Consider the following 12,006-nt stretch of genomic DNA (forward strand, 5'->3'; position numbering starts at 1 on the left):
GGAAATTACATCTACTATGTTAAAATTTTTCTGGGGGAGGACCCCCAGACCCCCCGCTTTAGGGGTGGGGGCAATGCATGCAAGAAAGATCATACAGCTATTCACTTAAGTAATGACTTAAACATGAGAAATCATTATTAAAGATGTCCTTTTGCTTCAGTCATCAAATCTGTACAACAACATTTGGCATTTTAAGGCTGAAATTGTACCCATGCTAGTAAAGTAAGCCTGATAAATGTATCAAACATGCACAAAATTCAACAGAACACAGGAAAAAATATCTATTAATACGTTTTGGGGAGAGGACCCCCCAGACCCCGGTTGGGGAGTTCCGCGCGCCCCCCAAAAATAAATCTCCTGGATTCTGACAGTCCAATGTTGACAACCCTGCCAGGGGTGTCGCACCAGATTCTGGGCCCTGGGTGCAAGGATTCACTGTGGGGCCCATGTGCTTTAACTATTGAAAAATAGCAGATGCTATTTTTTGAAAAATTGTGAAAATCTGTGAAAATAGTTCAAATCCTTCTAAGATTTTTTGAAACACCTATGTTTCTATGTCAGTGGCGCTCAAACATTTTCATGTGAAGGACCCCCAAAATGATATGTATTTGGCCACGGACCCCCATCTCAAAATATTTTGTTCCGGGGACCCCCCAGAAGCAAAATTTGAGTTACAAATGTTCGCTTAGAAAATACATATATTCAAAGGTTTGCACACATTTTCACGACTTTTCAAAAATAGCAGATCTACGAGCTCGCAGCGTTGCACTTGTTGCCGCGCTGCGAGCTTGTATATCTGCTATTTTTCTATAGCTAAAGTATAAAATAATGAAGGCCCCTCCACCTTGGGCCCTAGAAACTCAGTCCCACTCCCCCCCCCCCCCCCCCTTGTGACACCCCTGCCTCTCTCTCTCTCACTGTTTCTTTCTCCTGCTCCTAACCGCAGGGCCTCCATATGGACTAAGGATTGCTGCTTAATTACCTATCAAAAAACATCTTGCCTACTCTTGAGGGAAGGCTAGCAGAGGAGGAAGTGGACAGAACGAGAGAGATGGCAAAAATAAATGGGGAAGAGAGAGAGAGAGAGAGAAAAAGACAAGGAAAGAAAGAACAGAAAGAGAGAATTGGAAATCTATTTTTATCATCGTGTATGCCGCCTTTCCTTATACTATCGGAGCATAAAAATTGCAAGGAGAGCACAGTTTTCAAATATCTTAACGGACAGTTGTATTGTTCTCAATCTCCAACCATTGACTGACTGATAAACGCATACCCTAAGGATGATTCTGAACTTAGTGAACTGCCTCCGTCTTGCATGTTGGCTGTTTATTTCAAACAGACTCTGCCCACAAGTGATGTTCAGCTATCAATCTCAGTGCATGAGAGTTTCCAGAGAGTTTCTGTCTGCTCATGAAGATGTACAAAATCTCTTATCTGTTAATAATTCAGAAAACCATCCCCTGGATTTAAATCCAGAGACAGACTCGTTCCCTCTCGCGAATTGATTGAATGAGTATTTTATTAGACAAAAATGGAGAACAGTACAAGTATAGTCAATACAATAAAAAAGAAAATGTAGTACAGTACAAGTACAGTTAAACACTCCTAAAGTGTAAAAAAAACCTACCTAAAAGGAGCATCCCAAATAAGTCCTTTTACGGTCTTTTTTTTACGTCGGAAGTCCTTGGTATCCATATAGTATGGTGAAACTGCCTTGTGCACTTATGGACCCACGTCTGGAATAGTCTCCCTCTCGATAAAAAATATTTATTTGAAGCTATTAAGCCCTTACACGACACACTTTTTAAAAAAAAATCTCCACCAGCCTGAAGGCCAGGGTTGTACATCGATTTTTCCAAAAGAGGTTGGGGGCGGGGTTGGGGGCGTGGCTTTTCACAAGAAGGCATAATGATTTCCTACTGGAACACCATGACATTCTGTGTGCCCATCAGCAGTGGTGGAAAAAGTACTCACATGTTTTACTTAAGTATCAATACTGCAATGTAGAAAATACATACTGTTACAAGTAAAAGTCCGTAATTCAAAAAGTAGTATTGGTATCAAAATGTACCAAAATGAACAGTAGTAATTGTGCAGAATTCACAAGTTAGAAATGTATAAAGTATTTTGAAAATAGCAGATCTACGAGCTCACAATGCGTCGCGATGCGACGCATTGTGATGTTGTAGATTGGCTGTTTAGGGTTGAAGCGGTTAATGTATGTTTGTAATAATAATCAAAACCTACAAAGTATAGAATAAATCTCTCAAAATGTTACTTAAGTACAGTACTTAAGTAAATGTACTTAATTACTTCATACCAGTGTTTCTCAACCTTTTCAAGCCAGGACCCCTAAAATAATCATATTTGAACTGTACAACACAGTTCTTTTTGGAAAATAGCAGATCTACATGCTCACAACGCCTCGCAACGGCTATTTTCACAATTTCTGCCTCTAATATCTGACAATTTGGCCAATGTTTAATTTGTCATTTTAGAGGTATTAAAAGGTCCTTACATTTTCACTTTAGAAATGTGCAAATGCCCTCTGTATTAAACGTTATGTTGGTTTGTTTACTGTTGAAAGAGAAAACAATGTTTCACATTAAGTAAATCATCTGGGGGGACCCCAAAATAATTTGGGGACCTCCCCCTGGGGGTCCCGACCCACAGGTTGAGAACCACTGATTTACACCACTGCCCATCAGCAGACATAACATGCAAACCTTGCGTCATTGGCCTAATCAAACAACATTCTGCTGCTAGAGAGATCATTATACGACTCGTTGGAATGGCCTATTTTTCCAGTAGCATAACACTGCAGGTAACCAGGTATGTACTCTGCTACTGTAGGTTCGGTGGCCTCTTTCTATTTCAGTTTCAGATATTCTTTGTTATTCCTTTCATCATTATATATTTGTTTCTGTCTGTTCACTTTCACTTAATGGAAAGCACATTGTATTGCATTTAAACGCATGAGCTGTGAAAATGTATTGATTGATTGGTGGTTTGATTGATCGAGCAGAGAAACTGATTGAGACACAGATGAGGAAGATGGAGGTGAGGGTGTGAGATTGATGTGGAGAAAGGTTGAGACCATGCGTCTCTGTGATAAATTTGAATAGATGCCGGTGATTGGAGTTATCTAACCCCGTGTGTTGGACAGACGTGTAGAAAGGCAATTGAGAGGGGGGAAAACATTTCCACTGTCTCAACATTTTGTGTTTACAAACAACACTCCTGTGGGAGAGGAGAAGGAGAAGGCTCTCTGGAGGGAGGAAGGCTATAAATTACCTGTGATTGATGTTTGCCGCCTTGGAGGACGACAGTTAAAGGCACGCAGCATCCGTCGCTGACCCCCTCCCAACACACACACACACACACACACACACACACACACACACACACACACACACACACACACACACACACACACACACACACACACACACACACCTCTCCCAGCTGGATGTCACGAAATTAGATGAACCGTCTGCCAACGTGGCCCACCATATTAACCGTCTCGTCTTTCAAACACACATGCGCGCGCACACGCACACACATGAAAACGCACGCATGCACATGCACACACACACACACACACAGAGAGAGCAACATTAAAATGATTCCATTTCCAGCTAACTGAGTGCTGGTCAGAACAGGCTTGCTGTATTCAACAGCACACAGAGAAGACCCGGGGCCAATAACCCTCCCCAACCCCTCGCCCACCTTCCTTCCTTCTTCTTGGCTCTATAAATGTCAATTTCTATCATTCAGACAGACCATATCAGCCATCTTTCAGATCAAGCCTACGTGTCCACAGAATACAGATTTTCTTAACCTGCTGCGTGCTGCCTTTCGTTTGATGTGTGCCACTCTTTAGTGGTAATAAATAGCATGTCGTCCCTCGTGGCACAGGACCGCAATCTAATCTAGAACCATGTGTGTTCCCAGGTTTGACCAATTTAATTTCCAAAGGTGAATGTCACATATCACCTGAAGAATCATTTGGGAGTCCACAGTAAATACCTTCTGCATTTCCAGGATTGGGAATTACCATGGCGGGAAAATGTTCTCTCCCCACGTATGTAATCATAGACTCCATCAATCTCCATACATCCGCGGGAAATGGAAATGCTTTATCGGCCTTCACATTTTGACACACTCTCTTGACACAGATATTGCATGTCCTGGGCTGAACCAAAACAACAAAATGGATGTGTACAGGAGCGTAATGAAAAATAAGAAAAATAAATATAAGAGATTTGTCTTTGGCATTTGGCATTACCAGACGTTGGATAACGAGGTTACATTACTTTTGAGTGATGCAACTTTAAAGACAGGGTGCCGTTTTTCTTTCTTTTTTTCTTTTTTCAGAAGAAAATTATGTATATTGTGTAGTATTGAGACATGCATGCTAGTGGGCCGGCAGCTAGTATGCATGTCTCAATTTTCTGAATATCATGGGGTGATTTAATACCATCCATTTACATTCACCTTTTCTGCACTTGGTCTTGACAGACCAAGTGCTATCATTTTAACCATGGCTGGCCTGCTTTTGACCTCTTGTCTTTGAGGGGCAAAGTAGGGTCAAATATGTTTGGTTAAACTGAATGATGAGCTCCTCAGTATGTTAATGTACTTTTAGTTTTTGTTTTACATTATTAGCACAATGAGCTTGTACATGCACAATGAGCTTCTCTGAGTGTATGGAAGGAAACAGTCATGTCTATAGAAATTAGCGTGATGGGTATGATTTCCTGCCATACCAAATTGTTATACCTTGAGATAAAAGTAAATATTATCAGACAGCTTCTGGGCTCCTCTCCTAGTTGGATCAAGGCCATCCCGCTCAAGTAGAATGGGCCTGGTCTAGAACGGGTTAAAGTTATTAATATAGGGGAACCATTGACAAAATGGACAGTGCTCCTTATTGTGGTTAAGTCAGGATTAAGGTACGTTATTTAGGTTAAGGTCAGGGTTATGCTAAGTTGTTTTGGTTAAGGTCAGGGTTAGGCTAAATCATTTTGGTTAGGGTAAAGTTTTGGTCATGTTTAGGGTCTGTTATATAGCGAAATGCTGCCTCCTTGAATCCAAGAGGTCCAGTACTTTGCTTACCTGTTCCCTAAGAGATCTGTAAACAGTCTGAAAACCTCCAACTGCTGCACTCTGATTTTGTTGATGCCCACACAGATCATAATAAGCCAGACCACAAAGAATTAAAAGGCAACAAAACAATGTGAAACACGTTGAGGTCCCTATTTTTTGGGCAGACACATCAATGTCTGCCCAAAAAATGTGCAGTGTCCTTGAGGAGCAGTGGTAAATTCCTCCCCGCCTGCATGTTTGGTATTCTGGGGAACCAGCTTATTACAAATGAGGTACTGCAGCTACCATTGCTATTTTTTATCCATTGCTGTTTTCATCATTTAAGTTGATGGAGGCAAGTTGATGGAATCACACAACCCCATTTACTGTCTGTCTTAAAGTGGTGGTGCCATAGTTTTGTACTTTTTCAGGTTTTCATGTGTCTAGGAGTTTGACAGTATTTCATTAGACCCCCTGGTGTGGTTGTTATGAGCAATTATGTATTCCCTTTGCATTTTGGATTTCTTTCTCGAAGGCTGCCACCTTGTGGGTCAAAAGTGCTGATCCAAAAACACAGATAGAGTGACATCACTCTATCTGGAGATAATCATCCCCTCCCCTTTTACCATTCACCCAACACACGTGGGTGTGGCTAACTTCAGCTGGGTCACCACCCACCATGACAACCAGGCATACTTAATGAACTGGTGGGTGTGGCCACATAAAAACCTAATTTTAACTCTTTCTGTACAGTTTTTTGGAGGAGGGGGGGAATCATAGCACTATACTATACTTTGACCAGGGTCCCCCTGTGGTCTGTAGCCTACTCGGGACCTTTTTTCTTCCTTCTACACCAAATCTCTTAGCCGAAAATAACCGAGCTACGAGCGCTAATTTGGATCAGTGCTGTAATGTGGGTAAAGAGGAAGAAAATGGGAGAGGGCAATTGAAACATCTCCACTTTATTTACACTATATTTACGACCAGATTGATGAATCTGGCCCAATGTGCCCATGCAGTTATAGTGTACATCATTTGTCTTTGTTCCTTGGGCCCATTGTGCATTGTGAACATTTATTCTATGGCTCTATCTTGAATGGTTGCTGAAAATACCAGCATGCACCAACACATGAATAATAATGCATTCACAGGTAAACACGGATGGTTAACACTATGAATGTTAATGAAAGACCTAATGCACATCCCTTAACTACAGTATTATGACAAAGAGTTGCATCACACAACAGCCATGGTTGGCATAACATAGCAGGTAGCCAGACATGGGTGTTGGGATTTTATTAGGTGGCGTAGTGATTAGATTGACTGTGCCATAACAAAAAAGTCCCAGATCTAATATCCACAGCAGACATCTGTCCTCTTGAAGAGCTACGAGGTGAACCATGAGTCTTTCTTCATTATTTGCAAGTCTTGACAGTTTTCATATTGTGTACTGTCAATATTACAAAGCGCTCTCAGCTTCATTCTATGAATGAAAGGTGCCATTCAAATAAAGTATAATAAGAACAGTCTGCTTTTATTACTGTGGATATTCTGTCAAAACATGGTGGCTTTAACATAATGGTTTGAAACTCAAAGATTCAATGGCAGGCTCGATCACAGCATGACATGTTTTCAGAACAGCCCTTTCAGACACCTGAGGCTTTTGTGTGCACCGTTTAGTGATTGCCTCTGAACATTTTGTGTACAGAGATTCCGTAGATGAAAAGAAACAATGTCAGACCTCAAGTGAAATGACAAAGCTGCGTGAAATTCGATTTTTAGTACTGATATGTCTAAATGTCGAGTCATTTACAGAATGTTTTAATAAATCAATATTTGTATGCTTCCACAGCTCGAAGCTGCTCTGCACAATCCAGTTCATTGTGCCCTGTTGGGTTTCTCTGCAGCGAGCACATCTTTACCTCAAGGCTACCTCTGGGTAAGTTACAGTACATTATGTGCTTTTACTTACACATACTGTACAGTATGTAGCACACATGCATGGCACGCACACCCGCACATGCATAAATGCACGACATTTCTTTTTTTTGCTAACTTTTGTTAGCCTGAGCACTTCGCATTTAAGAAAATTATGTTGCACCTTCCTATACCAGATGCAAGACCAAAGTTTCGGCCATAACCATCAGGGTCTTACCAGTTGAGGCCAAAACATCTAAACCATTCGTCTCAAAGTGGCGTCTGGGGACCCCCAGGCGTCCTTGAGGGAGTTCCAGGGGGTCCCCAGCTAAATGATAGTTAGGAGCCAAATGGACCCTTATGAGTATGTAACTCAGAGAGTGGGTCCATTTGGTTCTATTTGTACACTCTCAGAGTTAAATTAACATTGATTTTACAATATAAATTGGGGTCCCAGAGAGAGAAATGTCATTAAATGGGGGTCCGTAGCCTAATGCATGTCCAACTGGGTGTCCTTGAAATTAAAATGGTTGGGAATCACAGCTAGACTAGAGCCGTAAAAAATCTTCTCTTATGGGGGTCCCTGGCATATTTTTATCTTTAAATGGGGTTATGTGGGCTAATACAGTAAGTGTCAATTTGGGGGTCTTTAACATGAAAAGGTTTGAGAACCACTGATCTAAACTATTGCAACCCTGACACAGGCTCACTGATGCAATAAATACAGAATTGTATTAACCCTGGCATCCCAACTTTGGGCAGGTCATTATAGGTGAAAATTCTCAAACATAGCCAAGGCCTATACTATAATTATAGTAGGTTGAGAGCTTGTAGATTTGCTATGTTTGCTATAATGCAACACCGGCATATAAATCAGGCTTAAATTTATAATTGCATTTGGAACTGGAGTGTGCAACTATTTCTCCTCATTTTCATGTTGTTTCTCCTGAATCTGCACCTCACAAAGACGAGTTGGTTTGTGTTCCTTTTCTTGTTTTTAGAACTCTCAGCATTTTTGCGCAGAGCGCAAATTGTGTTGCGTCTTTCATTCAGCTTGCACTCCCAATCTGCGTGAAATTAACATCTAATTTGCTAGGGCAGCATCTTCAGTAATTATGCAATCAACGAGTAGGACTGCTTTCTAGTTGCATTTTTGCTTGTTGTTTAAAGGAGTAGTTCACCAAAGAACGACTAGTTTTCTATACCATGATTCCATGAAGCCTTGAATTCATGGAGATTTCTTTGTTTTTGTCACATTACTAAGCCAATAATTTGATGGCCAGCAGTGTCTAGGGCTGTCACAATTATGACATTTTACCTGACGATTATTTGACACTCAAATAATTTCGATTAACGATTTAATTGTGTTTTTGTCGTTGACAATTACATTTCTGTTTGGCTTGTAGGCTTTGAAGTTGCACATGGCAGATATGAGACATAACCTAAATATACAAAGAAATTAAGGACATATTTGACAACTTTACACTTTAAAAAGAACATTGATTGTGGAAATAGCAGATCTACAAGCTCACAACGTGTCGCATCGCGACACGTTGTGAGCACTATTTTTTAAATGTTTGAACATGTTTCAACATGTAAACGATTATGACGATTATCACAAAATGATTCCGATTATGTCAAATAATTGCGATTATGTCAAATAATTGCAATTAGACGATTATGTAATAATAAACCCTTTTGCAAATCCCGCCCCATTCTGCCCTGTTACTATGATGGGACATTAACCCTGGGCAGATTGTTTTTATAGTGGAAGTGGATGGGATTTTTTTTTCCCTTCATAGCCTCATTACAGCTATATAAAGTACCAAAGGAAAAACACCTAGGTGATATTAATAAAAAGGGAAGACAAAGGTACAGTAGTTACATTGCAAAACAGGGGATTTACCCGAAAATATATGTTTTAATTTGTTTAATCCCAGTGGGACAGAATCCTCTTTGCAGATTCTTTTATAGTGGTAGTGGATGGGATTTTTTTTTCCTTCATAGCCTCATTACAGCTATATAAAGTACCACAAAAAACACATCTACGTGATATTAATAAAAAGGGAAGAAAAAGGTACAGTAATTACATAGCAAAACAGTAGTTTTCCCCCGAAAAATAAATGTTTTAATTAGTTTAATCCTCTGGATCAGAGATAGAAAGAGAAGCGCATTGCATCTTGGGTACTAGGAAGAGGACAGAGAGAATGTTTCTCCTCACATAATAGGCTGGCTTTTCGTAATTCTGCCCATTTAAATTATATGTACCCAATCGTGACTCTTAGACCATTGATAAGGTACATGTGAACTAGTTTGTTGAAGCTTATTCGTTATGATGAGCGAGATCGCTTGACGCTTGCCGTCGCTATCACCGTACCGGCCGATCTCCGTGTCGCGCACTGCGGACAGTTGTTGAAAGCCACATTCAATATTCTCCACTGCACAAACTCCACCCCCGATAGCAAAAAGTGAATGTTTTTTTCTGGTTGGCCAGTCAGGGAGTCTCAGGGACCAATCAGAAGGCTGACAAACGGTCTATTGTGACAGCCCTAGCAGTGTCTCCAGTAGAAGACTCCATTGAGTAGGGGTGTGTGCAAGTGATAGAAAATAAGTAATTCTTTGCATGGTAAACTAATCCCTTAAAAGGTGAGGTTGAATACAGAGCTTGCAGGCTCAACCAGTTCAGGAAGGCATACTTAAATTGAAACTGAATTTGAAATATTGATTAATAAAGTAACAGATTGCCAAAATATTTTGGAGGGACACAATGCAAAAAAATGAATTTGGGGGATTATACATTTAATAGTTTGGAGTCACAATCACAAATCAAACCCCTGAAAGAAAGAGTTGGCAGGACATGAAAAGACAAACAAAAGAAACGTTTTGGTTGTGTACAAGCCACCGCAGCGATCAGGGAGCTGACTCAGTCAGAGCAATGTGCTCATAGCACATCAGATGGAGTGTATAGAATCTAGATGCTATATGGATGAGGTCTCCCTGCACTGTAAAATCCAGGATATTTAGCTGGTTTGAATTACAGATGACTTGATCTTTCAATTATGTGTTTTCTGTTTCTGTAAATGTGCTGGTTGATGGAAGGTGAATGTGAATGTAATCTATAGCTCCTTACAGTACCTGGGGGGGGTACTGATTTGCTGGGGGGGGGGGGGGGGGGTACATGACTCTGCAAGGAGCTTGTCAATTATTGCCAGAATGGAATTAGAATGTTGTGTTGGAGGTTCAAGGTCATCTTTGATTTCTTGCAATAGAGTAATTATTGCGTGACTGAATAATCTATACCCTTTGATGCATTCTTGCTCTGGGAGTAGAGACAGTGTGACTGTTGTTCTAAAGATTATCTCGGCATACCTCCGGGGTCTGTGTCTGTCTCTTGTTCTTCTGCTGCCATCCCCAACAACCTTCCTTTAACATAAAGTACATTACTCATTACTGTCGCCATCCCCATCACAACATTCCTTTAAAATACACCTGCTCTTTAGAAGCAGATCATTTTCAGTTTGCGAAAATGATCTTTGGGAAATGTAATAAATGCACTGGCATGTGTACTCAGAAACACTTATCTCCTGCAGTTTGCACAGTCCCCCCTCTCGGTGCATGAATGAGAGAAGTGCACTTTGTGATAACACATATTGTGTGCTTTAAGTTCCAGTTTGGGGTTCTATACCAAGTTGTTAAATAACACATGCATATTATGTCCAGGCACAGATCTGAAATTACTTGCAAAAGGCTTATCTGATTATCCTCAAGCCTAGTTCAGATCAAAGATTTACATGAGATGAAACCATTTATACTTCATCGTATGACGTTTTTTTCGTGTGGCAGAAATTGCTGATCTACAAGCATACAACGTGTTGCATCGCAACATATTGTGGGCTTGTAGTTTGGCACATGACACTGTTGTACAATAGGACAATAATTAAGTACTTACTTTGCAGAGATAAATCGCAGCGGCCTTACCTTAGGGTTTAATGTCAAACTTGCCTACATTGTACATTCATTCACAAAAATGTAAAAAAAAAAGAAAGAATAGGACTTATTCTGAAAAAAGAAAAAGGCGAATGTTGCTAGGAAACTGAATTAATATAGTATGAAAATGTGCAGAAGGTAACTACAGGGAGTTTTATGATGAGTGGGGGAAAAATGTGGTGGCAGACTAGTGTATCACAGTGCCTGCACTTGTGGGAATATAACTGGATTTAGGAAGAAAGGAGGAAGAGATTTCACTGGAAAAAATAAAATAAATCGTTCTGATCATCTTTAAGTTTCATTTTTCATTTTTATTACCCCCATTCTTCGTTTTCTTTTTTAATTTTTTTTTTTTCACAAAAGTGGACAATTTATTGGGTAATCCTCCCAAGACTTGGAGAAGGTGTTTAAATCAAATGAAGCCCCCCTAGGACACACAGGCAAGCCTTTCTCAGTTTCCCAAGTTATTTTTTCTTATAATTCATTTTTCTTTCTTTCTTTTTTTGGCGTGATTTCATTACAAAGCCTGATTTATACTTAAATCTCACGACGCGACGCACTGCGACATTTTGTGAACTTGTAGATTTGCTGCTATTTTCAGTGTGCGGCACCAGCGTATAACTCAGCCTTAAAAGAGGATCTGGGGCTGGCTAAGATGGGGAAAAGGAGATACTGTATACAGTATATGGCATTTAGAATAGCTTACAACCATATCAGTGTGCGAGGGAGACCAGGCTATTTGACCTTGAGGCCGTCTCGGAGGCTGTATCACTACAGATCAGTCTAAAGCCCCTTGAGCTTGTCCTCCCGCATCAGTTAGGAGGCACGACCGATCTGGCTTGTGCACGTGCTGCTTGCAAGTGTTCCAGCTATAAAAGGTTTTGTTATTTTATCACGTCCTGTGTTTTATGGCTGAGGGTAAACCGAATCTCCCATTTGGGACAATACAATTGTTGATGTTGGGAGACGGACGTGAAACTTGATTGTGCTGGAAGAGGGTCCACCGCATTGGTG

The 12,006-nt window shown here is 40.5% G+C and overlaps 1 protein-coding gene across 6 annotated transcripts in view; it reads left to right on the forward strand.

Moving 5' to 3' along the window:
* arhgef10la (Rho guanine nucleotide exchange factor (GEF) 10-like a) overlaps positions 1 to 12,006 on the forward strand; it is a 197,378-nt gene that overhangs the window by 152,580 nt on the left and 32,792 nt on the right. For all 6 annotated transcript variants that reach the window (XM_080728639.1, XM_080728636.1, XM_080728641.1 and 3 more), the window contains one exon: positions 6,941 to 7,027. In XM_080728639.1, coding sequence (XP_080584765.1) covers positions 6,941 to 7,027 — 87 coding nt within the window. The remainder of the gene's footprint in view (positions 1 to 6,940; positions 7,028 to 12,006) is intronic.

The sequence above is a fragment of the Nannobrachium achirus genome (assembly GCF_963921795.1).
Source record: "Nannobrachium achirus genome assembly, chromosome: 6".
NCBI lineage: Eukaryota > Metazoa > Chordata > Actinopteri > Myctophiformes > Myctophidae > Nannobrachium > Nannobrachium achirus.